The sequence below is a fragment of the Taeniopygia guttata genome, chromosome 1A, assembly GCF_048771995.1.
Source record: "Taeniopygia guttata chromosome 1A, bTaeGut7.mat, whole genome shotgun sequence".
Classification (NCBI taxonomy): Eukaryota; Metazoa; Chordata; class Aves; order Passeriformes; family Estrildidae; genus Taeniopygia; species Taeniopygia guttata.
Genome location: NC_133025.1, coordinates 19,757,580 through 19,784,159, shown reverse-complemented (window position 1 = coordinate 19,784,159; position 26,580 = coordinate 19,757,580). Strand labels below are relative to the sequence as shown.

General features: G+C 39.9%; 1 protein-coding gene across 3 annotated transcripts in view; it reads left to right on the top strand.

The window, feature by feature from the left end:
- Positions 1-26,580, top strand: part of PLXNB2 (plexin B2) — a 250,688-nt gene that overhangs the window by 131,316 nt on the left and 92,792 nt on the right. For all 3 annotated transcript variants that reach the window (XM_012568964.5, XM_030256458.4, XM_072920816.1), the window contains one exon: positions 4,775-4,841. In XM_012568964.5, coding sequence (XP_012424418.5) covers positions 4,840-4,841 — 2 coding nt within the window. In that variant the 5' untranslated portion in view covers positions 4,775-4,839. The remainder of the gene's footprint in view (positions 1-4,774; positions 4,842-26,580) is intronic.

Sequence of the window (26,580 nt, the reverse complement as noted above, 5' to 3'; positions counted from 1 at the left end):
CAGTACTTTGAAAACTGCTGGTGAATGTGAACCAGTCTAACTGGTCTGTGTTTATATTGGTTTTTAGGGTCAGCACAAACACAGATGGCAGTCTGCTTCATTTTCCCATATGTTTCTTTGCCTCCTCTTCCCTGTCCCACAGAGGCCAAAGGATTAAAGAAAAAGAAGACTATATGATAATTGAGAACAGAGGGAAACAGAAATAGTGTTTTAGGACTTCAAAGGAAGAGGAAAGTGAAAGGAAAACTGAATTTGTGATCTTTGGTTAATTTTGAATTCTGGTGTCATGGTTTAGAAAGTGAACAGCACTCCTCAGATAAGTGCCCGCCCCCCATATCCCCAAGACTCTTCCCAAACCACTCACTTGCTCACCCTGCTTTCTTTCCTCTTCCTGTTCCAGGGGTGAAGTTGAGAATTGGAGACATAAAAAGGGGAATATTATAGGTTGAGATAACAAAAACAATTTACTGAAAACAGCAATGCGATACAAAAATGAACAGTTAGAGCAACAATATTAATTGTAAAAGTATACAAAAAGGGTGATTTACATGGAAATAAGTGCTCACCAACCAGCCTGTGACAAAACCCTGAGAAAATGAATAATGGCCAACCTGCCACTCTTTTGTGTGACCTGAAGCCACACTTTTCTTCCTAGAATAAGAATCCCTTATTTCCAACTCTCTACACCCCACACCCCCCCCGCCCCCCAACCAGTGATTATGTGGATGGTATAGAATAGACATACCCACAGAGCTCCAAGCTCTGTCCCCTCACATCTACTGCAAAAAAATTAACGCTGTCCTGGATGAAACCAGGACACTGGGTAATTTAAAAAATTGGCTATGCCAGGATTATGTTGAATTGCTGGAAAACTAAGAGTTTGTTCTGCTCTGTAATGCTGGTCTGTCTCCTGTGCCCTGTGCTAGGTGATGCTCATGACATGGGAAGCATCTTGCATTGCTGGGAGACCACCAGGTTGCCCAAATAGGTCCCTTGCATGGAGGGGATGTGTCATGGTGGCTGACCTTGGCTTCATTTGCTCTCAAAAGAAAGGGAGAGGCTTCAGAAAAAGATGTCAGTGTCCTCGCATTCTGACAAAGTGCTGTCTAGAGCCAGCCAAGAGAATAGCAGTAAGCTAAGCAGAGGAGAAAGGAAGTCAGTAATAAAAGTCAGGACCTCATGTGCTAGAAGTGAAATCTGGTGTCTGTGGTCAAGGAGATGGAGAGGGCAGAACAGAGATGACCAAGAGTCATGTAAGCAAGAGAATAAAAGTAAGGGAAGGTAATGCATTGGCCAGATATTGTGTGATTCTAAGTTAATTTGAGATATAAATACACTGCAATGTTTAGAGTATTAGGTTGTCATCTGATACCACCCTAAAATTTTTAATATTAAATTCCATATCCTGTTTCCATGTGGACATCATCTCAGTGTTTTAATGTTGCATTCCCAACACTGAAATGTAAAGATCCATTCTCAAAATCAAGCTCAAAAAGCAGTGTGTAGTTTTATCCTATGTGCTCCATCCTATCAAGGGCACTGTGCTTGTTAGCTCAACAGCCGGATAAAAGTTCCATGGGCATGTAAAAGTCTATATGAAAAGTATCTGCTCCATATGTTACATATAGCTGAAGGCTCAGGGGATTAAGGTTTGTGTCTGGGAACCGGATAGCACAGCTTTCCATCCCTGACCCAGTGCTTGCCCTTTTTCACAAACAAAAAAGATCATTCCTCAAAGAAAAGTGGGTTATGATCTGTTTTTAGCTCTAAAACAAACATTAAAAAAAAAAAATAAGAAGAAAAAAAAATAACTCAATATGTTCTTATTCATACTTACAGCAGCCTCAGCTTTAGGCACTGCAGAACAAGTGTCACACTTTGTTCCTTGCTGCTTTCAGAAACCATTATCTCCCTGGCAGTTGCAGTGCCAGGGCAGCATGTTACCTGCTTGCAAAATTTTGCACTTGGACACAACCAATCAGCCTGAGTTTCCCACCTATTTGAGATCTTGACCCTGAATACAGAAGTGCAATTGCCTCATGAGGGAGAGGGCATTTGCAGGATGGGGAGGTTGTTCGCTGTTGTCCTGTTTCTGCTGGGTCACTGACCATACAAGGTGGTCTTCATCCTTTCCCCCTAAAGGTGTATTTTGATTTGAAAGACAGAAATTTTGTCATGTGAAAGGTGGGAGTAATTAAGCTAGTTCAGATTGAGAGAGGATAAGAGCTAAACGTAGTCTAATCTCTTGCTGTCCTCTGTGGGTTATGGAGGGGAGAGAGAGTCCTCTCCAAAAAGCAGTTCAGGAAAGATAGATTCCCATTCCACAAGGCAATCCGTGGCAGGACTATTTCTGTCAAGCCAGTGGAGAGAGAAGAAACAGGAAGATTAGCCTTGTTAAACTGGAGTTAGATTATGTGACCATCCTTCTACCCACTTGCTCTGTTGTGCTCATGGTTTCTGTTATCAAGAACAATTTCTCTGTGCTGTCCAAGTACTTTTTGCTCCAGGTCAGTTTGCAAGTGCCTCCAGCTGTTAGAGGACCTGTGCTAACAATATTGAAGTATTGAAGTATTGAAGTTCCTTTAGTTCAAGCAGTCTATTTTGACTGGACTGTTGGCCAAACCCATACCATGAAAAACCAGATCCAGTGTAAGATACTGAAAAAGAGCTGTTGTGCTATGAGCAGGAGGTAGAAGGAAGAAACAAAATCAAACAAACCAAAGAAGCCTTGTGGCAGATGGTACCACCTGTGTCCATCCAAAGCAGTGTGCCACTTGAGTGGAGAAACGTGGAAAAACTGATGACTCAGTTGGAATACATAGGGAGACAGTGAGCGAGATTTCTGGCTTGTGTCCCAAGCCTCTTATGAAAAAGGCTTCCAATTTTATAACACAGAAAATTGAATACAATTTGGTAACATCATTCTCTGGCACAGCTGAATTACAGACTGAAATGCCTGGTGTATCCATGTGAGAACTGCCACAGAAGTAGTTAAATTACTCTGTGCCAGGTCCTGGGTTATGGCTGAACCAGTTTTCTCAATAAATACATTTCTGATATTTTTGCAAAATATATACATTTAATAATACCTTTATTATTGGGAGTATAGCTGGCTGGACATAACAGTTACGGTTGACAGCATTTGATTACTTTTCCAGGTTCAGACAAATACTAATTTCCATGCACCTCAGTTCTGGCATCTGCAAGGCTGGAAGGGGAACCAACTGTGCAAGACATGCCTAAATGACTGTTCAGCAGTGCTTGCAAAAATGCTCATAAGGAAAGAGAAAACATGGATATATAAAGCAAACTTCTCAGCAGGATCAAGTCTTGTTTCCTTGCTGACTACCTCCACCTCCTTCCTTCTTGGCTGTCAACAGGATCATAATGGTTCACATTCCTTTGTACTTCCTTTTACTTCTGAATTTTCTTTTCCTTTACATGTTTAAGTTGCACCAGATCTGTTTTTCCTGTTGTTGGTAAGACATAGAAAGAAATCTGCCCTTTATCTTGGTCCTACAGTCTAATTCTTTTGTCTGTTTGTCTCTTGGCTTGGCTGCTTTGCTTACACTTCCCTACTATGACCTTGCTCAGTCCAATCATACACTCTCCAGTTAGGCTGTATCATGCAGCTGTGGTCTAATAATCTCACCCAGCTCTTCTCCCATATGCCTCATCTCACAATTTTGCTGAGCATACATGTTCATTTTCTACCCAGTGAGGGTTGTTCCCTCATACAGCTTTTCCCTGCAAAGAGATGAATGTATATAATCTTATAAAACATCTTCCCAAAGCAACTTCATATAGGGTATGAACACAGGAAATTAAATTCCATGGAACATTAGCAAAATAAGTTTTGGTTTAGGACTGGGTGGCCTCAAGAAGCATGAGGGGAAAATAAAGGTCCTGCTGATGTTTGTGTCTTACTTCCCTGAAAGCCAGTGTTAGGCGAGTCTAAAAGTCATGTTCAGTTGAGATGAGATGGCTTTGGAGAAAAGGTGGTGGATTTTTCCAGGTGTTCAGGCTCTCTTACCTGGAATTGCCATGTGGTGGTCTTTTAGTAAATGTGTTGGCTTGTGCTGCAAACTGTTTGATTGTGCACTGCTTGCATTGCTAAAAGCAACTGAGAAACAACTCTGTGTAAGAAACAGGTTGAGGCATACAACACTCAAAATGTCTATTGTCTGGGATATTTTTTTGAGGACAGTTGTCATCTCCACATTTATGTTGAACAATCTACATGAACCCTTTTTATCACTTTTTGGCATGTACAGTGATGTTAAAAACTACCTGATGGTCTTTTATCCTTCCCTAAAGGGACAGATATTGTTTCTCTTCCATTCTTAAATGTTTGGTCAGGGGAGGTGCCAAGTACTGCCACTGGTCAGAGCATGTTCATGCTCTGGCTAGAGGAGTACCAAGCCATACAATAACCCATCTGTAATGCTAGTCATTCTTTTGGGTAATGCATCAGTTTAGCTCTCAGTTCTTCTGTAATTAGCTGTACATTTGTGAGCAACTGTCCCTCTGATTTACTATCCTAGCAGCTATTGAAATAGAGATCATTGCCCCATTTAGCTTCAGGATGGAAAGTTATAGTGGGATAAAGTTTTGTTTAAAATGTAATAAAACTGACTGTATATAAACAAATTACAAGTTTATATTACACTATATATGATATTAAATAATATTTTAAACTTCATAAATTTAATGTTATTGAACATAATTTAATGCATTATTAACATATTTTTAATTGTTGCCTTCTTTTATTTAGTAAGAAGATTAAACTGTCCTGGAAAATAACTTGATTATAGTGAAGAAGACTTAGTGGAAAAGTGAATGTAAGTATTTCACAGCATGTGTCAATTTTTTATGTTTGCAAACCATTGACATTGGTCATATTATAAATCATGCTAAATTGGCAGCCACTTTTATTATGCCAACAATGCACAATCTGATTACTGTGCATATGGGTGTGTGTGGTATAGAATATCTATTATGTGGGTCTTAAGGTTAATATATACCCAAATGCTTTTAATGGAGCCATGTGCTATTAGTCACTTGCATGCTTAAGAACTATTTGCAGGAAAAATGACATGAAGTTGTCGCTAAGTGCCCTTAAAAAGACAAAAAAACACTACTCCCTTATAAATACCCACAGGGATTCTTAAATTCAGTAATGCAGACATATTTTCCATTTCCAGAGGAATTTAGTCTAACTCAGAATAATGCACCCCATATATAGTAATTTTTGGTATACTTGCCCCAAAGATGTGCGGTTATAGTAGAAAAAGATTGCACAGTGAATTGGCAATTCAATTGACAGTGAAATACAGCAGCTGCAAGTTCCAGGCTAAGTGCATCATTGCTTACTTGAGGTCACTTTTTCAAACCTGGAGTCAATAGTTCTCTAATAATAAGAGCTTTGGTTCATTTTCTAGAACCTCTTGAAACTGTTACTTTGCTGGCGAATATGCCATTGTTTCTCTTAAAATAATTGCCTTCCTTAGCTGTATTTAATAATAATGTGAACCCCCTAACTTTGTGCCTGCACTTGTGTATTTGTATGTATGTATTTGTGTATGAGGCAAAGCTGTGTCTCTGCAAGCCATTCCCCAGGAGACTTTGAGTGTCTCTGATGTGCAGGGCAGTGATAGTCATGAACTTCTAGCTACCACAGATTCGTTCCAGTGGTTTTTCCATACTGCATTTTTCCCACGATCTCACCTTCCTTTTCCCAGAGCCTGACTGATGAGCTTGGAAGCAGACAACTAAACCTTTCCAAATGCTGAATAAAGTATAGAATTAATGACTTAGACGTTAAAGAGGACAGTGATTATGTCTTAAATGTCTAACAAGCTGGGACAGTTGTAATTCGAGCCTTTCAGGTTTTACTAACTTGTCTTCAACAATTACTGCTGACCAGTAGTACTGAAAACTGCAGGAGCTGCATATAGCATTGCAAAGTGCTGTCTGGTTTATGTAATGTTGTCTACTGATATAAGATTGCTTGAAATGAAGATCATCAAATTTGACAACATTGTACCTAAGTTGAAGATTTACAGATTAGGCAGTGTGTTGATTCTTTCCATTACTAGTATCTGGCACAGTTTGAAATGTATGTAGGTTTATAAAGTATAAAATCAAGTCCTTTAAAACCTTCCAATGTGTATTGAGCAAAACAATGCAGTTTGAAGTAATTTACTGGGACAACCTTAGTTGCCTCAAGATCCTAAAAATACATTTCAAATGACCCTGTTCAGGCCAGTGACACTTCCTGAACTCTGCCATGTGTGTGACAAGTTTGTACATGTAGAAGTTTTTTGTCAGTTGCTTTCACATTTTTCTCACCACTCGATCTTCAACTGTTACTTCTGGGAAACTGGGGAAGGGTTATCTTTAGTTACCACTTTTTGTGAAATAAGCAGAATATTGTTGGTTTCTTCTTTGTAGTTTTTAAGGGCCTGTTTAGCAGCAGAGCACGATTTGAGTGCCAGATGAGCTATAAAAGATATCTCTGTTCAGTTAAAATGTCATTTCATGTATGTGTGTGGAAACAACTAAAAGACATGAAGTAGCGCCGTATTTTAGGAAGCTGAGGAGTATAATATTGGCAATGTGATTATTAGCTGATGCTGAAACTGGCAGAGTTTCACACACATCCTGCTGCAGAGATGGATGCTAGCATTTTGTCCTTGATGTAAAAATAAATATCATCTCCAGTATGTTATTTTTCTGATATTTTGATTGTGTGCAAATGTAGTCTGAGCTCCTAAATGTAAACTTTCTTTGTAATCTGGCTCTTAACAGGTATCTGATATTAAAATTAGAGATTTATCCTTCTAAACATCAGTAATTTGCAAAATTTAATTGGCCTCACATTGGCTGGGCTTTTTGCAGTAATACCAAATCAACAAGTTTTTTTGGAGAGGAGAAAATACGTTTTCATATGCAGTTTTAATTTTGTATCTCAAAAGTGGCTATGGAGATATTCTCATATACAAAGACAGCAGAGCTGAAGGGAAAGATCAGAGGACCTCATGGGAACCTAGAGGAGCAGTGGCTTTACCTGCAGCCACTCACAAACTGGAGGTAAAGCCCTGAATCTGTGAAATCCAGAACTTGCTCTTATAATTATCCATTTTGATGTGTAGTACATCTAGAAATATTTATTAAAAATTTTGGTTTAGTCAAAGTTGAAAATTAAATTTGAAACTTGAGCTTGAATACATTGTAATGTTTTGGCGGAATAGCTGGTAGAATTTTGGCTTTGGTTACCTGTAAAACCAGAAGGTGGAATAAACTTGTTCTTCCTCATTCTCATCCAATGAAATTTTGGACTGACCTTTCAAATAAATGAAAGACCAAGCTGGAATGATGGATAAACCCAGTGAAATGTTGGCTTGCTGTGTTTCTTCACCTCACAAAGAGACGAAAAGAAATGGAGAGAGTGAGGGTTTTCTTCCACTCAAAAATAAGTAACAGCAAGGAAAACCACAAAACGGGCTGGTGGAGATGATGAAAAGCCAGTTGTGCTGAATTATGCTGATGATACATCAAAATAATCTTGAGTGACTGCAAGGAGAAGGAAGGGGAGTGTGTACCTTAGGGAATCAGGAGCAGGCACCATCAAGTAGAGCACAGGCAAGACTGCACAGGATGAGGAGGAAGAACACTCAGCCCTGATTAGATATCAAAATTAGGTTTTCACTGCACATTTTGTAATCTGCGATCCCAGGAACTAGTTCTTAATGTAGCACTGAGTGTTTTCTCACTGTTCTCAGCAGTATTTCTTATGTAAAATGTGTGCACTGGCATCGTAAATAGCCTGATTCAAACACCCTTATGAAGGGTGAGGACCACATCATGTCATGTGCTGTCACTAAACTCTGCTAGCTGGTAGACAGGTTCTTCCTGGAAGGTCTAGAGAGATGCTTTTTAGACTTCTAGAATTATAAAATATTTTCTCAAAACCAGTGTCCATCTCAAAAATGTCCACCTTCGTTTCAGGATCCAGCTGGCTATTGTAAAATTAATTATTGTTTCTAAGACCTTGGCTTGTATATTGTGAATGCTAGAAATAATTCTTAGCAACATTTGGATGAGGTAAATAAAGCATAGAGGCTCACTTGATAATAAGGAGAGAAATAAATATTTAGGAGATACTAGTTCATTAAGTAATGTCTATGCTGTGCATAAAAGGAGGAAGAGAAACAGGGGAAGAAGTCTTCCATTCTAGAGACTATCATGAAGGAGTCACATAAGGAACTTTCATTCTATCTATATGACAATCAATCAGACTTAAGTTGCCAGAATCACCGCTAAGACGCATCTTTAGATCCATAAGATTTAAGCCACCAAAACGGGTAAAAATATTTCCATATTTTCTGCGTGCTTTGGGCTGTGGGCAAGAATGTGACATTGCAAAATGCTCCAACAGAATTTCTGCCCTGTCACACTGAAGCCCTAAAGGGCATACAAGGCCACTACACATGGGTTGCATCTGTCTTCATGCATGTGATTTCTGGCATCTCCCAGTACCCATGTCCAGTCTTTTTCCTTTCCCTCCTTCTCGCTCTTCCCTGTGTTGCCTGGCTAACTTTAAGGAGAATACTTCAGCTCCAGGAGAGATGACATCTCTGCACTACCAGCATGAGCAGCCTGTGACACCAGGTCAGGCTGTAACCACTAGAGTTAACAACCACAGGAAAGCCTTGCATAATGATCTCTCCAGGATGTCTAGAGCACACTTATTTATATTGTTGTTTTCTCCCATGCTAACAAATACAAGCTTTTATTTCCCTCTAATCTGAGTTTATATTCACTGGGTCATGTAAAGGCCAAATGTCATGCCTTTGCAGCTAGATCTTTGAAGAGTGCCCATGGTGAAAGTCCTGCCCTCATCCTGCCCTTATGGAGAATAGAGTCACTAGGAGAGAGCTGGCTCTGTAGGCAAGCCTTGGCTCTCCATTTTTCTCTAGCAGAAGCCTACAGGGTGACCCATCTAACAAAAGCATTGCACAGCTTTGTACATATTTCATATCACTAGCTGCAGATGAACTGTAATAGAGTTTTGCCCATATGTTGGCACCTTTCCCTCTATAGAGAAATGAGGCCACACTTTACCAGTAGTTGCAGACTTGAATGTCTGAAATGTGTTATGTACTTCTCATACTTCACTTTGAGACTTGTCTTGTAAAAAAACATTGTAGGTTAGTTATCAAAATGTGGTTTATTGGAGGGTATGAGTGACCTTCTCCCTAATCCAGTAACACTTGACTAAGTCTACAGGTTTGGCTAGAAGGCCCATGGGAGAGAAGGTTCTTGCAACAAAACACAGCTATTTATTTAGAGGTATTCATTCATCCTCCTTGAAACACAGACCCGCATGTCAGTCTTCCTTTCTCATGTCTCTCTGAAATTATCTCCTGGGGAATATGTAGAAAAACAAACAGTAGATTCTTTTCCATTTTAGGAGAGGGGTGGAGAAAAATTCAACTTCAAAATACTTGGTATTTTAAATGCAAAATGTTCCTTCCTTAATTAATACTTGGCAAAGCATTTTAAAGATCAAAGTGTCAATATTAGCTAATTCTCATGACACACCTGTCAGGTAAGTAAAAATTATATCCATTTATAGCCCAGGAAGCTAAATACTGTCTAACATCAGCATTTTTACAGTTGCTACCTAGTTAATTTACTGAAATAAGTAGTCTAATTCTCAAAGGTTCTTCATATTCTTAGTTGTCCTAAATTATGCTTAGAACTCCAGAGTACTCACTCTTTTGAAACTGACTGCAAGTATTTTGGTGCAGAAACATGGGTATGTATGGCAGCTGAACCTGAGCCATCCACACTTAAAAGACTTTTTCCAAACTTAAGCAGCCCTAAAAAGCCCAGAGCTGGAACCTACATATTGTCAATTCCCAGACTGGGCTCAGGTCCCTGCACTCATACCTTAAGGCACAGTTTTTTCTCAGTGGAACTGAAAAAAGTGTGAGGTATAGGTAGTCTGGGGAGGATCATTTTTGAAAGATTATTTTTGTTTGTTTTTGCAGGAGATCTGTATAGAAGGTGTTTTTAGAGAGGGAGAGGGTGCCTGAAGTGGAAAGAAAAATGGTGTGTGACAGAAATTAATTCTTCTACCTCCTGCTGTTGCTTCCATTATAGATGCAGGTTATCTTGTTATTTCTGTCATGGCTCTCTCTCCTTTTGTTACAGCTTCAGCAGAGTGGTATAATTGGGCTGGAGGACAAATTTTTTGCTGCTCTATTGAGCAACAACTGAAAGGGAGAGGAGATTTTGAACAAGTGCTGTCTCCCCTTCAGTGTGCAGTGCAACTTGTTTCCAAATGGTGTTTTAGTTGGAGTGGTGGTGATTGTCAAGTGCCTTGCTTTGTCTGTGCAAACAGTTTTTGTAACCTGTTTGCTCCATTTGGTGTGGCAATGCCCAGCCCTGAATGCAACACAAAACTTAAGGATGGCGTCACTCTAACCCAGTCTGTTCTCCCTCTTGCAGGAGCAGGTGGGAATGCACAAAACCCTAGCCAAAAGCCCTCAATGAGTTGGCACTTAAAAGAGGGAGAAGGCTAGGCTACAAAAAGGGTCTCAAGGGATTGAACAGGCTGGAGCAGGCGTGCATGGCTGAATTAGGAGTTGGAATTGTTTGGCTTTCAAATTCAGAGAACTTGTTTGCTGTCTTGGCCCTGCACAAAGTGAGTAAATGCTACTGCTAATGACAAAGCCCAGTAGAGGAGGAGTGAAGGATTAAAAACACCAAATGATGACTCACCCACCCCTCTCCCCCTTCCCCAGTTTCAGTCCCCACTAAACCACTTTACCTCATCAAACCCCTGGTGGCATTTTGCTTATAAATAATCATGTGTTTGAAATGTTAAAATGTGTAGGCAGGGATTAAAAGGATATGTGATGCTACAGCATTAAAACAGTGCAAACCGCTGCAAGGGAATTGTGAAGGAAAATTATTTTTGGCAAGGGCTGCTGCATCCTGAGGAGATCAAGAGAAGGCAAAAAGCAGTTTGCCCAAGTCTAGCAAAGCCAAGTAGAAAAACTGGGTGCAGTAAAATAAGGTTTCACGTTAGTTCTTTGTCATATTAAAGCCAAATCTGAAGTTTTGGGGAGATGCAAAGAGGAGATTCGTTGACAAATTTCTGTCAAAGGTACCATCTAAACTGTTGTCTTTTTCTTACTGGAAAGGTTGGTGAATACGCCTGCATGGTTGTCACCCACACTGTAACAGGTTTCTTCCTTCTCCTAGCGTGCAATGGGAATGGGAGATAACATAACTCTCTCAAATCAATGTGTCAGCCCGTGGAATTTTACAGAATAAGCAGGTTGAATTGCTTATTTAAGTTATTATTGTGTACTCTCAAATAAGTGAGAATATTGGCATCAAGTTTCTTGTTGTGTCTGGCAACAAAAATTGAGAATTGTCCCTGCTTAGAAAAGCAAATGCATTTCAGACTTAGAGGGAACAGTTGCACATCAGTTTTCAGCATTGACTTTAGCATTGATTGTGCAGCTTGAGTACAATTTTTAATGTCATTCTCAGATGCTACATTGTCTTTGTCTCCATAAACCTTTGCTACCTGGACAAAACAAGCCTTTTTATGGGACTGTTGAATTTGAATAGGTGAAATCAACTTCCTCACCTCACTTCTTAATTGCAGGTGAGTGAACAATACCAGTGTGAACAATACTGGTGTGAACAGGCACAGATAAGGGCACTGTCCTGCTGCTCTTTTTGCTGATGCTCTTGCTGCTGTTTGCTTGTCTATATGGGAAAGCCTCTGAATGCTATGCCTGTAGGAACTGTGCAATTGCTAATAAACAAACAGTTTTTAGGAGGCCCTGTTCATTTCATGTCTAATTAATTTTTGAGACACTCTGAGCCTACAGAACCTAGGGAGCAGGGCTTTGAGGAGAACTCCTTGGGGGAGGCAGGGTAGTGCCACTCCACCTTAGCTGCCTTCTGCCTCGCCCACTGAGCAGCAGCCCCTGCTGTTCCTGGCTCCCTACACAGGGCTTTGCACTCTTCAGCTGGCTTATAGACCAGGCTTCTGCAGCAGTGCATTTGAAATCTTCATGCTGTTGATCCTCTGGCTTTGGTGCCAGGTCAGTCTGGCTGCAGGTGTGTTACAGGTCTCTTCATAGTATGGGATTTCTGCTCCATTCCTGCAGTGCATCCTTCCACTTTGTGATGATGCAGTGATGTTGTTTAAGCAGTTGTCTTAGGTAAACTGTCGCTTTGATAAATGAAAATGGTTCGGTTAATGCAATGTTTTGCATGGAATATACCATCTCCACTGCTCTTAACCTTTGCTGTTACTTTTGTGCTAGCAAACATGAAAAAAATGCCCCGTGCATTCAGAATGTTACTTTTTTAATGCTAAATTTTTAATTTATATGAAATCTATTTATATGCCTAACTTGAGTTCTTGTTTTGTTTTTCTCCCTCCTTTAAAGCATTTGAACATATTACTTGAACCTTCATAATAATATTTAATTAATGTTGTATTTAATATTATATTTAATTAAGGGATTTAACAAGGATAAAAGTAAAAATTAAATACCAAGACAATTTGCTTGCCTAATAATTTTTAGGGCTAAATTCAAGGCAAGCCTCAACCATATTTGAATCAATTCATGTAATGAACTTGACGTTGTATTTAAAAATAACCATTCCTTTGGACAGCTGGACAATATTCTGGAGTACTGTTACTGTAGCACTCAATTTGATCAAGCTGACATGACAATGTCATGAAATAATGTCAAGATGCAAAAATATCTACATATAGGTAGGAAATTTCTCATTGCCAGTCAGTAAGCCAATGACTTTGTAAACAAAACTCTTGTTTATCTTCATTGGTTTACCTTAAAATTGCATGACTTAGTGACTTGTTACTAGTTAACTGAATAATATCAAATTACAGTTGCTGGGAATTTATCCCTTTGCAAAACATTGCAACTCTTGTTTGTACACAGAGTGTGTTTCCTTAAAAATGGCTCTGGAAATTTCCAGACAATGAATGGACCTGCTGTTGTTTATAAGAAGCATGTTTTTAGTGCTTGAGGTTTGGGGGTGGGGGGAGGGGTCTTTTTCTTTTTCTTTTTCTTTTTCTTTTTCTTTTTCTTTTTCTTTTTCTTTTTCTTTTTCTTTTTCTTTTTCTTTTTCTTTTTCTTTTTCTTTTTCTTTTTCTTTTTCTTTTTCTTTTTCTTTTTCTTTTTCTTTTTCTTTTTCTTTTTCTTTTTCTTTTTCTTCTTTCTTTTTCTTCTTTCTTTTTCTTTTTCTTCTTTCTTTTTCTTTCCCTTCCCTTCCCTTCCCTTCCCTTCCCTTCCCTTCCCTTCCCTTCCCTTCCCTTCCCTTCCCTTCCCTTCCCTTCCCTTCCCTTCCCTTCCCTTCCCTTCCCTTCCCTTCCCTTCCCTTCCCTTCCCTTCCCTTCCCTTCCCTTCCCTTCCCTTCCCTTCCCTTCCCTTCCCTTCCCTTCCCTTCCCTTCCCTTCCCTTCCCTTCCCTTCCCTTCCCTTCCCTTCCCTTCCCTTCCCTTCCCTTTTCCAACCTTGAAGTTGCGAGGTCACAGCTTTGGCCTTGGCATCCTCTGCATCAGTTTACACCCAAAAATCATAGGCTATTGGCCATTTGTGTTTTCAGGGTACTTGGAGAAAAGAGTCACAATACCATTTCCATTGTTATGAGCAAAACCACAAAAAGATAAGAGTACAGCTGGTATCAGGGGCGATGAGCAGATGCCTCAAATTCCCCTGCACTTCTTAAAGCAAACATCTTTAGAAAATATAAGCAATATTACTTTTTGCAGAAGACTGTGGGAAAGTTCAGTCCTGGTTCTGCAGTGGCACTGGTTGCTAGTGCATGATCAGAAATATCCAGTAACTGAATTGACTGTAGAAAGCTCTTCTTGGCTGCAAAGCCAAGAAGATCCTAACGCTAGGATGGTTCTAGGAAAGAAATGTGGTCAATTGAGCTGATTCATTGCCTTTGCCAGGCTTTCCATACCTTTGTGTGAATCAGGCCATCCATCCATACGTGAATTCTTTAGCCGATTGCCTTGAAAGATTTATTGGATAGCACTTGTTTATAGTGGTCCAGTCTGCAGGATGTAGGTTTTTTCAGGGATGTAGATGTTTGTGGTGCTATCCTGACTCTGCTTTGCCGGATGTGTATGCTTCCTGCTTGAGCTGCCCCACATGGGAATGTTCTACCTGTTTGCATGATTATAGATTTTGCCTAAAGGAGCATTATGCAAAGAAGTTATCTCTCCTGAGGGAGGTATATGTGAGCAAAACTTTTACAGCTCAGGGACAAGCTATGCTGAGAGAAATTGTTCTTTGAAAATATGTCTTTGAAGTATATATAAGACCAGAAGGAAAAGAACAAGTAAATGATGTAGATGGGGAACGGAAACAAAAAAATATATAAAGGAAAATGTTCCAAATATATCTGTTAGCAAAATTGTGCTAACATTATTGTAAATAAATGAGGTACCCTGAAAATAGTAATCTTATACAAAAGCAGGTGTTTATTCTCATGAAAGAAGACTGAACAGCAATGACATTTTTGCCCAGCCCAGCAAGTCTGTCTGCTGTCTTTGACTAGATGACAGGGAGAGGTTTTTTTCTTCAGTTGCAGTAAACCTACTGAAGGTTTCTACTTCAATGGTGTCAGGATGTCTTTATACACACACCCACTTTCTTAGGTACCAGTCCACCCTAGTACTTCCATCAGTGCTATGAGTATGGCTGCAACCAAAACTCAAGCCTAAGCAAGAACTGAAAACTAAAATGGTCAGAAGTTGAAAAATAGGTTGTTCCTGCTAGAAGAGCTTCATTAGTGTCCCCTCACCTTTTGCATGTCACTACCAGCCCAAAGCAGAGATTTTCTGCTCAGATCTGGTGATGAGCTATATATTAACTGTTCTGCTCAGATGTTAGGCAATGTATAACATTCACCCAAGATTTTTCTTTGAAATGAATGGCAGGACAACCTGTGGAGAGAGGGGCAAGCTGCTTACTTTCATATTCACTAGGTAAACTAAAATTGACCTTGTGGGAGAGTAGAGAAGAAGGTTTCCCAAGTGAGGTGTTTGGCATGGTATGATCTTCCTTATGCATCTGTTAAGCAGCTGACAGGACTGCCTTGTGGCCCAGTTGCTGACTAGCAGGGGAGAGGAAAGGCACGTGGTGGGGGGGAGAAGGAGGAGGCACATTCAATATTTCGCAACACATGATTTTGAAGCGAGCATCTCTGCAGCAATGCTTCTTGTCTTGCTCTGCCAATTCCTTTACTGAAGTTGAACTGCATTTATCATCTTCGGCATTAATCTAATAAATCTAACATTCTTGGGCAGGGTAAATATTTGACAGCTCCTATATGCTTAATTTGTCCCCATGCTTTAAAGATTTGCAGTATCCTTGTAAAATATTGTCATACAAATAGTGGGTGGTAGAGTGCATGCTGTTGCAGTAAGTAAAGTGAGCATTTTAAGTAAATTCCCTAAGCGTATGCACATTACAGCATACAACTATGTTTTCTGGATGGTTGGGATGCCATTCACCAGCCTTGGAAAAGGCATAAGCACCTAGGAGATGGAAATTAGTACAAATTGATCTCATAAGAGCAAATTTTACTTAAATTATTGTCTGTCAGTGAGTGGTCTTGATGATTTTGTTCATGACAAGTTTGCTTTCATTAAGGGGTAAAAAATGCAGTATGATACCTACATAGAGAGTACGTTAAGCTGTTAAATGCTGGCTCCACAAGTAATCCAAGATTTTCTAGCTTTTGCTTTAATTTGAAGTCTGCTTGTCAGTCTTCATCTTTATTCATGGTAAATAAAACCTCTTCCCTGAAGGGATCAAGGTAAAAGCCATAGTATTATGTCTATTGCAATCAGTGATTTTGTAGGGATCTTGTTAAAGTTCAAGTTCTTTCCCTGCAATTAAGCAGAAATACCAATGTATGCCAGAAAACTGCTTGATCCACTGTTAAAAGGGATCAAGATAGCTTAAAATACAGGGAAGCTGCTCAAGGCGAGTGTCAGCACCCTTTGGAAGAGGAGGTAAAAATAAAATTATAAATACCAAAGATTGTAGCTGGGTCTTTCCATCAGCCCTTCCTCCAGCCAACAGTTGTTGGGCCTGTAGCTATTTGAAAACCAGGGAGGTTATAGCCTGGGAAAGCTATAGCAGAGAATCACTCAGTGAGTGGATAGCAAAGAGCGCTATAAGGGAGGAGAGAAACGTGTAGTGAGTAAAGTTTGTGCATCATACAAATGGATACTCACAGTTTACACTGCACAACCCTTTCTGTGTCCATTATCAATGGGATTGTGAGAACCTGAATATGCTGAAGAAACCAAACCTTCATGAACATCCTGTCACCAGGTCACCTTCCACAGTGGTGAGCATCAGGCATTAGTACAAAGGCAGCAAGTCAAGTGCTGGTCATAAGCAACAGACTGCACACCAGATTTTGTGAGAGGGGATGGAGTAAACCTCTGAAGTGATTAGTGCTGTACCAACCCAGAAAGGTTTTGTGGAAAGTAAAGCAGATCTGACTGAAAAACTCCATGATTATTCAGGAGGAGGCAGCTTTTCATAATGTGATTAAGTATTCCATGATCTAATAGATGATGATGTGGAGAGGACAAACAAAGTCCTTAGTAACAGGAGTAAGAAAACCACATAAGAACAAAGAGAATATCATTTTGGGGAAAGAAACTGCCATACATAAGTGACTGAGCATCAAACTATGTGGGATTAACTGATCTCCAAGCTCATTTGGACACAAAAGGGTCTGGTGAAATATGGTCATAAACTCTGACTGAAACATGCTGCCTTAATGGCAAAACATTGGTTGATTCTCATTTAGTATTTTTCTGGACTGTGACATATCTGACATGGCCCAGATTTTTAATTTTGGTGTATCTTCTTGATGGTTCATTTCTATGTGTATGGTCCCTATAACATAGGACTTTTATATGGTAGGAGTGAAAGACCATCCAATAGTTGGTTTCTCAGCTATATATTGAGATCATACATTACTTGACATGAGTGTTGCTTTTATGTTTGCACAAATGTAGTTTCCTTTTGTTGAAAGTGCAGTAAGAGAGTAGAACTGTCGTAAGGACTGAGAGATGATGTAAAGTAATTGGCAAAAAAATAAATTACTCCAATACTTAGGAATTGTGTTAACTCGTCTCATAAAATAGGGAAATAAAATGTTCTAAAAAGTAAATGTCGCATTCCGGTTATGGAGTGATCTGTTGCTGGTCTACAGTGCTTCATTATCAAAGTAATCTGTCTCTTTTTATCTGCTTAATTATCCCTTTTCCTCTGTGCTGGCTGTAAGAATCTGTATTTTTGCAGTACCAAGGTTGGGGATTTACCCTGTGCCAAATAGTGATCCATAGACAGAGACAGGGTTAGAAATTCTTGGGTTTATTCCATGGTTATTGGTTTAGAATTGGGACTATGAAAACTGCACTTCTTTCCTAAAGACCACTCAGTTCTAAGAATAACTCTTTTTCTGAAATCTTCCCTGTGAAAGGATGTTCATGTGCTAATTACACATAATATCCCTATTGCTTTTGCTTGGGTGTCATTTCTTTGTCCTGCTTTGGTTCCCTCTGAATTTTGAGCTGAGCTCTCAGGGGATAAGCGTACTGGAGATCACCATGGCAACACTCTGAAAAATGCACACTGCAGGTGCCAGGATTTGCTGCTGTATCCCTGTGAGAGCTGTACTGATCTGTGGACTTGCAGACTTACTCAGGAGTAAGAGGGAAGGAGTCAGTGTCTGAGAGCTGCTTGTACAGTGCCTATTAAAAATGTTTCCTATGTAAATTGAAGAACTCTGGATATTGTTTGCTGATGCACAGCACTAACAACCAGCATTTTCATAGACTACTGCTGAGATTTCCCTTAGCAGACTGTAAAACCTTCCTTTTTTTATTCCACTTAATTCTCATATTAGGCTCCTAGGTCTTAGCGCTCCACATTTTCAGTCAGAACTAATGTGGAACCCATTGCAAAGGCAAAGTTGTTATCTTAATAAAAGTTATTTGGTTTGATAAACATGTCATAAAAATTATAATGCAGAGTTTGAAAGAGGAGAGCTCATATCCCTGCTGTTTCCAAAATGAAAGGAAAGGAAAAAAAACAAACATTCAAGGAACAGTTATTTTATAGATGAGTATTTAATGGCAGTGGCTAGGAGAGAATGGCTTCTCTCCAACAGTAGGAAATAACTGGATAAAAGTGTATTGACTTCCAAGACAAGAATTAGAGGCTGTAGGTTGTATTCTGACAGTGTAAGTGTGACATTGGAGTTATGTTTTGTATTACTGAAGTAAGAAGTGCACCACATCCCAGTACCTGAATGGTACTACACTTCAAGTTATTGCATGGGGAGCGCTAAGCCCATGAGAGCAAAAATTCATGAACAAGCAGGATGCAGGGCAGGGATACCCAAACCACTTGGCAAGGAATGTTTAGGAGAAAAATGTATTTAAAACCTTCAGTTCCAGGGGTTTTCCAGTCACATTTGTGGATGCATAGAGGTCAGTATCCATGTTAAACTGAGGGGACCTCATATACCCACTCTGAAAATGGCTTACGCATTTTTCTATTAATCGTTGGGAAAAATGCGCAAGGTGGTCCTGCACCAGGATCCCAGATCACCCACACAACTCAGTGCCCTAGAAGTCAGGTTTCCTTCATCTGTTCCTATAAATGTAGAATTGTTTCTTTTACAGCTCTGAATCAAAAAGCTCTACTTCAGACTGAGGCATCCTGTAGCAAAGCATCAGAGAGCAATGCAGATGCTTTTAACAACCTGAATTGAAATTTCCCATTTCCTAAAACAAATGTTCCCACTACAGAGCTGCAGTGCAAACACCACAGCATCAACCACATGCTCCTGTGCTCTGCTCCCACCAGCCAAGGGCATGTGTTTCTTTTTGAGTGTAGGTGGCCCTGGCATCTAAGTGCAGAGATCTCCACTGCTGTGTTCAAATGCTTGAAATCTGGATTGTGTTTCTACTGGAGATAAGTATAATAATGTTTAGTCTGTGCTCCCCAGACAGGCTTGAGCTTGAGAAAAAGAGCAAAGCTTCAGAGTGCTGACAAGGTCAAAGTAAATCATGTTCTGTGAAATCCAGATTTTTTTGGGGAATTTGGAGGGAAACGAAAGAGAAAACTAACGGTATACATAGTCAGAAGCTACAAGACTGCCACTCTGGTAATCACAAATGCACCTTAGGAATGCTACTTTAATTTTTTGTTATTATAGAGCTGAGAATGGTTTCTTTCAACATGTAACTGTTAACATTAAATTGGCCAATTTCTTTCTAAGGGAAATTAATTAAATGAACTCTGAAAAAATAAGCTATATTTTAGGTGATGCCATATATTTTAATCCATTTATAGAGAGTAAAGCTTCAGCAGATCAAGATCTGAATGTTTCAACACATTCCTGTAAATGCTGACAGAGTCCAGCAGTCTTTAAGACTGACTAAAGAAAAAGTTCAAGGGTTATTTTCATTTCCTGTTTGTCTATTTAAAAGTAATATTAAAAAAAAAAATAAACAGGACTGAAAAGCATATTTGTGCCTTTTGGAAAAGTCACATTCCCAAGATTTCATCAAGACTTTTTTAAACTTAATGTATAAAAAGAGTACTTACTGGTAATGATGTGGTTATAAGCAACCCCTGAACACCAAATGTAGTTGACAGGGATGCTGTAAGTAAAAAATCTTGTACCTGCATCCTGTCTTTAACTGTAACCCTAAGAGGAAAATGTGGAGGTTATGTCGGTCACCACTCTGCCAGAATATTTAGCATAAACAGGATAAAATAACTGGGAGCTCACAGAATCTCAGTATGAACAAAGTTTTAAGAAATGCTGACTTCCTACTACAACTTCTAGCATCAGCATTAATTGAACCTGGTGTACTTATCTTCCTTTGCCCTTCTCACTAAAATTAGATTGCATACATTTTTGCACAAGTTAATGGCACAGTTATTTACTGCTTACCTCTGCTAGGAAGAAAAAAAGCTAGTAGAAAACCAGCGAGTTTCTTTCATGCCTTAAACAGAATTCTCAGAATAATGGTGAGACTGTGGATACTTTCAAGTTTCTCATAGATGAGAAAGTGAGATGTTTAGCTCAGAGAGGCTTCTGATTGCTTTCTGTGCTGATATGTATAGCACTCTCGACATGTGCAATCTGTGATTCTGTCAGTTCCTGAGGGCAGAGAGAGGAGGCCAAAAAGGTCTGCAGAACCTTTCCCAGAAAAGTATGTTTTGGTGCTAACCAAAACTAATACTCAGTATTGCCTGTTGCAAGTCTGTTTGTTCCTAAAAATGTAAATGTCTTATCCTTGAGGTTCTTGGACTAACTCATTATTTGAATGTGTCTTGACTTTGATGTGGAAAAGCAATTTCTGCCATGCATAAAATGTTATTGAGAAAAATACATTTTACTGCTCGTATTGTATAAGAAGTCTCCAATTTGGCCCCTATTTCACTACCTCAGCCCTGTTGTTTCTAATTTTGCTTTAACCTAGAAAATCCAGGTCTTGAAGAGAATGATGCAGTAGGCAACACTTTCAATCAGTATAGGAAATATGAAACAGCAGGGAATTAATTTCCAGCTGTGTGAACAAGGAAAAAAAAAGGAAAAATGAAAGCTAGTAGTTCTAAAAATTTCTTTCTCCTTAGATTGGTCTTACACATGGGGCTTTTATGGTGCCACAGTTTCATACTTACCAATAATTGTTTCCTAATTCTGCTCAATTTCTGCAGTAGTATAAAATGCTGAGCTCCGTGCAGACAGTCAATTTTCAAGATCCCATGTGGACAGCAGAAGCCAGTGTGCTGTTAGTAATCTGCTAAAAGGATACTTTTCCTCTTGTATCAATGTTTAATTACATGGAATCTCAAATCTTAATGATGCCTGCATGGCTTAAATACCATTAACATCGAGGTATGCCAATGGACGCGGGAGGGCCATTCCTTCGAACAGGAAGCTTCTCTTCAGTTAGCCCAGATCATTGCTGAGTGAGGGAAGAAGAACTTTACCAAAATCATTTCAGGAGTAGAACTGGATACTTTCTTATAATAGCTGTTAATTTATACTGGGGTGTAATGAAATGGCATGGAAATTGTGTGTGTCCTGAGAGGTGTTTCCAAAGGGACAAGGGACGTGGCATTTGCTAGTCAGTCCTGAGCAAGCTGGGTTTGCCTACATATTGACCTTGGGCTCTGTCTGTCTGTGTTTTGGATCCCACTTGGGCCCTTGGGTCTTATCACAAGAAAAAAAATAGTGGTTTTGCGTAGCCCAGGGACAGAGCAAAGGCTGTCTCCCTTCAGCACAGAGCTGAAGCCAAGGTTGCAACAGCTTCCAGCTTTTATTTTCCTTTTTTTTTTTTTTTTCACAGCATGGGGTACAAAAAAAAAACAAATAGACAAAAACACCATATTTGTGCTCAGTGTACAAGGAAGAAGGTCATTAGAGGGGGCTTGCCCTTGGAGGCAAGTGGAACACTGAAAGCATAAGGGTCAGTGAGTGTTTTTTTGGATAGCCAGGGGTGGGAAAGACAGGTGGAGCATCTCTGCTCTGGGTCAGGGAGGTTATTGGAAACAAGGAAACAACACTCAAACTGCAGCTTAACTGGAGTTCTGTGTGCAGTTCTGGGGTCTCCAATACAGAAAGATGTGGACCCATTAGAACAAGTCCAGAGGAGGGCCATAGAAATGGTCAGAGGACTGGAAAGACAGGCTGATAAGATTGGGACTGTTCAGCCTGAAGAAGAGAAGGCTCCAGGGCCACCTTATAGCAGCCTTCCAGTATATAAAGAGGAATCATAAGAGAAAGACATTTTATTATGGCCTGTAGTGACAGGACAAGGGGAAACAGTTTTAAAGTAAAAGAAGGTAGGTTTAGATTGGATATATGAAAAAGAAATGTTTTTCTGACAATGGTGAGACTGGAACAGGCTGCCCAGAGGGGATGTGGATCCTCCATCCCTGGAAACATTCTAGACCATATTGAATGAGGCTTTGAGCCTCATTCAGAGCATGGTCTATTGGATGATGTCTCTACCCATGGCAGGAGGGATGGACTAGGTGGTCTTCAAAGCTCCCTTCCAACCCAGACCATTGAATGATTTCATAAAGCTGGCATCCTGTCAAAAATAAAAGGCATTAGAAGAGATTTTTAGCACTGGCAGGTTTAGTGTAAAAGTTTCAATGCAATTAGGCAGGCTTAAAAAGGCTTTTGAAGAATGACTTACCAGAGTAGGCTAAACTAATACTCAGACCCTTTCAGACATGCCAGGAACAAAAAGCTCAGTGTAGGGCCAACTGGTGGCTGGGATTTGAAAGGGTGCTCAGATAGGATGAGGGCCTTACAAACATTTCATTCATTCTTGCTGCATCCTGTTCTCTCTGGAAGAGGTCAGGGTCTTTTCACAGTGAAGTCCTTTGGGTGGCTGGGATAGGGAAGCACTGGCACAGGCTTGCTTGAGAGCCTCAGTGGGAAATGACCATGTGATAGATCTCGTGTTTATACAGAAAAAAAGGTTAGTTAATATACACAAAAATAAATGTCTGTAAGTATCCAGCATTGCACAGAAGAGTCAAGACCCTTTTCTTCCCTCTGCTGTTCACTGGGCTCTGTCATCAAGGCTTTACCATGCAGGAATATCGTTTTGCTAGTAAGGGTCATGTCCCAATTAAGAAGTGACATTTCTGTGTTATCATGCTATTATTCATTGTGCTCTTTCTTCTTACTCCGTCTTCCATTAAAAAACTAGAAGCCCTGACAAATAACTTAAGGATAGTGAAAAACAGCTAAAATCCTTCCATAAGAAATGGTATTTGACAATTCCCCAGTATGAAAAAGAAGTTGTGAAAGTAGCACAGTCCTGATTCCTCATTTACCTATTTGTTGTTCAAATAAATAGGGTCCAGCTAAGATACAGACAGGGATAGACAGGAGCAGATTAGAAAGCTATTTATTTCCAGGCATCTTTTTAAAAGAAGCAGTCTTGCACAAGACCTCACAAATGTCACCTGCTGTGGTATGAAGGGAGCGCCATACATTTGGTTGTTTCATAGCTGGATGCAGTACAGTCCAAAACACTTCTTGAAAGCTTTCAGTCATTAAATTTGCTAAACGACATAAAGCTTTTTTTAACAAATGATACTCCTGCTTCAGTTAGCTGGCCAGCATCCAACCCTAATAATTGCCTTCTGCCTATCTAAATTGCTCTGTTTATTTAATTGAACAAGGTCATATGTCAAAAGTTGTGTTGGATAGGGTTGGTGATAGTAGGACAATAGGTATTATGCCACCCAATTTATTCAGTACAGATCATAGGGATTTTGTGCAAATCACTCTGAAGCTTTCAAAGGACTTCATAAATCAAATAGCAGTTCCAGTTAGTTGAAATAAAGCATTATTAATAAAAGTGCTGATCCCTGTCAGGCTACCTAGATCCCTGTGGGAATTTTATATTAATATTGATATAGGACTCCACAATGTATAAGAGAGTCCTGACTTGTACTAGAAATGAAGTCTCTCCGCATATATCTACAACAGGTTTATGGCCATCCCATATGGATGCAGTGATGGAGGGGTAAAGGACCATTGATTCATCTAGACAAAGGTGGTTGGCTCTTTCAAGAAGAGGTTTTTTCCTTTCACACGTCTGCTTAGAGGCTAATACAAACCTTAATAAAATGTTACATTTGTGTCATCCATAAGATACCTGGTTAATTTCCTCAAGCTCTGTGAAGTCGCTTGCTGTGCAAAGGGGACCAGGGCTGCAGATGTTGGATTGAGATCTTGGTATTTCTGGTGCCTGCTAAAGTGAAATCAACTGTCTAGCACAAAGTGTGATCGACTGCTTTGTCAGTGGTCCTAGAAGGGAAGGAAATGAGAAAGACATTACAAGTTCAGAAACTTTGTCAAAAAAGTAAACACCAGTCTTGCTGAGCAGCTATTTCTGAGGGGGTTAAACAAACATCTGTTTGTTTAACCACCTAATGGGGACTGATCTGTTTTTTCCAGGTGTATTCAGATGGAGCAGTGGTCTCTGAAATCAGTGGTGTAGCTGTCTTGCTGTTTGGTTTTCTTTCTTTCTTGTGTGGAAGTAGGGATCCATCCTCCTCCCCTAGCTCTTCCTTTGGCAGTGAGCATGCTGTACATAATAGTGAGGGTGAGCACAGTGACCTTCCTTTGCTCTTTGAATTACAGCCTCCTCAGTTTGAATACTTACAGTCCTTTAATATTAATTCTCCCTTGCTGAAGGCACTGTACAGTGCAAGTAGGGACAGTTCAAATTCTTTGCCAGAAAGTGAGAAGGACTGGAGTATTTGAATCCCACCAGTGTTACTATCTTTAACATCAGGGGTCAATTATTTCAAAGAAGTAACAGATGCACCCAACACAGTAATTTCTTATCCCAGTTCAACTCTGTAGACATTTTCCCTATAGCTCTGTCTTCTGGGTGGTTGTGCTGGGCTATGGGATGTCCCAGAGGTTGGGACAGTTTCTCTAGAGAGTGAAAAAGTAAATTGCTTACACTTACCATGTTCTCATTTCATTCTTTTCTGCAAATCTTTGTGCACTTGTAATGCTTTTACTTTGTCTGAATTCCCAAGTTGGTTTAATGTTACTGAATGATTATATCATTTTAACTGAATACTCATTTGACGTAAGCTTAACTGTGTCTAAATAAATATTTATATTCAGTCTAAACAAATCTAAATGTTAAGTATTGGCTTTAAAGTATTATGTGCCTTATTTCAAAATCTTATTTAAAAATCAGATGAGTCAAATAAGTATAGGTGAATTTGAAACTTCAGCAAGCATGCTCATCTAATTATACTTCTACAGACTGCTACACATCACACCATAGAAAAAGCAGAGCAAATCTATGAACATTCAGGCAAAAAATGTTAGGGATTTTTTTTTTTTCTAGAGGTGGTAGATCAGTGCTTTCATAAAATCAGTGGTGAAACTATATAAGAATTTCTTGTCATTTTGTTGACAGAGGGTGCTTTCAAACATCAAGTTAGCAGGAGGAGTAGGATGGCTGGCCATATGCTGAGCAGTGTGGTCTAATTTTCCCTACTGCACAGTCATAGTTCTTCCTAAAAGCATGGGAGTAGTGCTCTTGCATGCCCTTTATAATGACCTCGTGTGGTTACACCTGAAGCCAAGAGGCTGCAGTTGTAAACCCTTGTGGTGATGGAGACCAGAATGAGAGGCCGAGTCCTGGCTCCATCTTCCTCCCTGTAATGTAGGAGAGCTGAAGGTGGTGGTGAACGTCTCCTAGTTGCTGTAGGGACCAGCCAAAGGGGAGTGGTTGCCCTTTACAGACACTCCAGTTTGAAAGCTAAGTGGAAAGACACATTTCTGTCTGAAGTGCTTGGGATTTTTCTGCCTGAAGATATTTACCCAAAACTTTAAGGAAAGTGTAATACTGCAGCTGATTTTAGCAATGTACTGGAGCTTTCTGGGTGTTGGTTTTGGGGTTTTTTTGGATCTTGATAAGAGATGAGTTCTCATTTTATGTAATGTTTTGCACCCATGTGTCTCACATCCTTTGCAAAGGAATTAAGTCACTGTACTCCAGTACTCTGCCTGGAGACTGTAGCTCAGCTTCATGGTGCAGTAGCTTCCTTGCTCTAGTTCTTGGTGAGTTGCTCTTACTTGACTTCTCAGAGCAATCAAACACTTATTTCAGAGATATGAGAAGAATTATCCTCATAGTCTCAGATATCCTTATATTTCAGTACTTTAGTAACTAATTTCTTAATCTTTCTGACAGTTACAGTTCATGCCTGCCCATCAGACAAATGGAGAATAGGGGCTGAGTTTCCTACTGTCTTGTCTTTATGTCATCGTTCAAGTACTGCAGAAAGCTAGTGAGAAATCTGTTCAGATGCTCATGTGCAACTTTTGTTGTTTCCTGTGGCATATGTTGCATAATTATTTGATGGTAGGTTGTATTAAAAAATCATTTACAAAGCACATAGCAGCATATACAAGTCATTTATGACTTGGAGTGAAACTTCTCTGGTGTAACTCCACAGGTTCTGTAAAATGTGCAGCAAAAACTGTTGAAAAGAGATTTCTGTCCTCTCAGACTGCTTTGTTTTGGAAGGGTAAAGTATGCAACAGGGAAGTTTCCAGTGCTTCAAGGCTTTCCTGTGCCCAGCAGGTTCTCTCCTCACAGAACCCCACAGAACCCCACAGAGCCTTCAGGGAGCCTGCATGGTTAGCCTACAGCCATGAGCTCAATGGTAGGCGTGTATCGAGCTTGGAGATCCAATGCTCCCAGCGGCAGTCAGAAGTGCACAGAGCATTAGCTTCCGAGTGCCTTTAGAAATTCACATTGAAAAGCCTGGGCTGAAGAGAATTAATCTTGTGCTAGCACTCTGTGGTGGCTACAGATCCCTGGTACAGCCTATCCAGGGCACGCAGCACAAACAGGCAAATTCCCCTCTGCGGTGATGGGAGTGATAATACT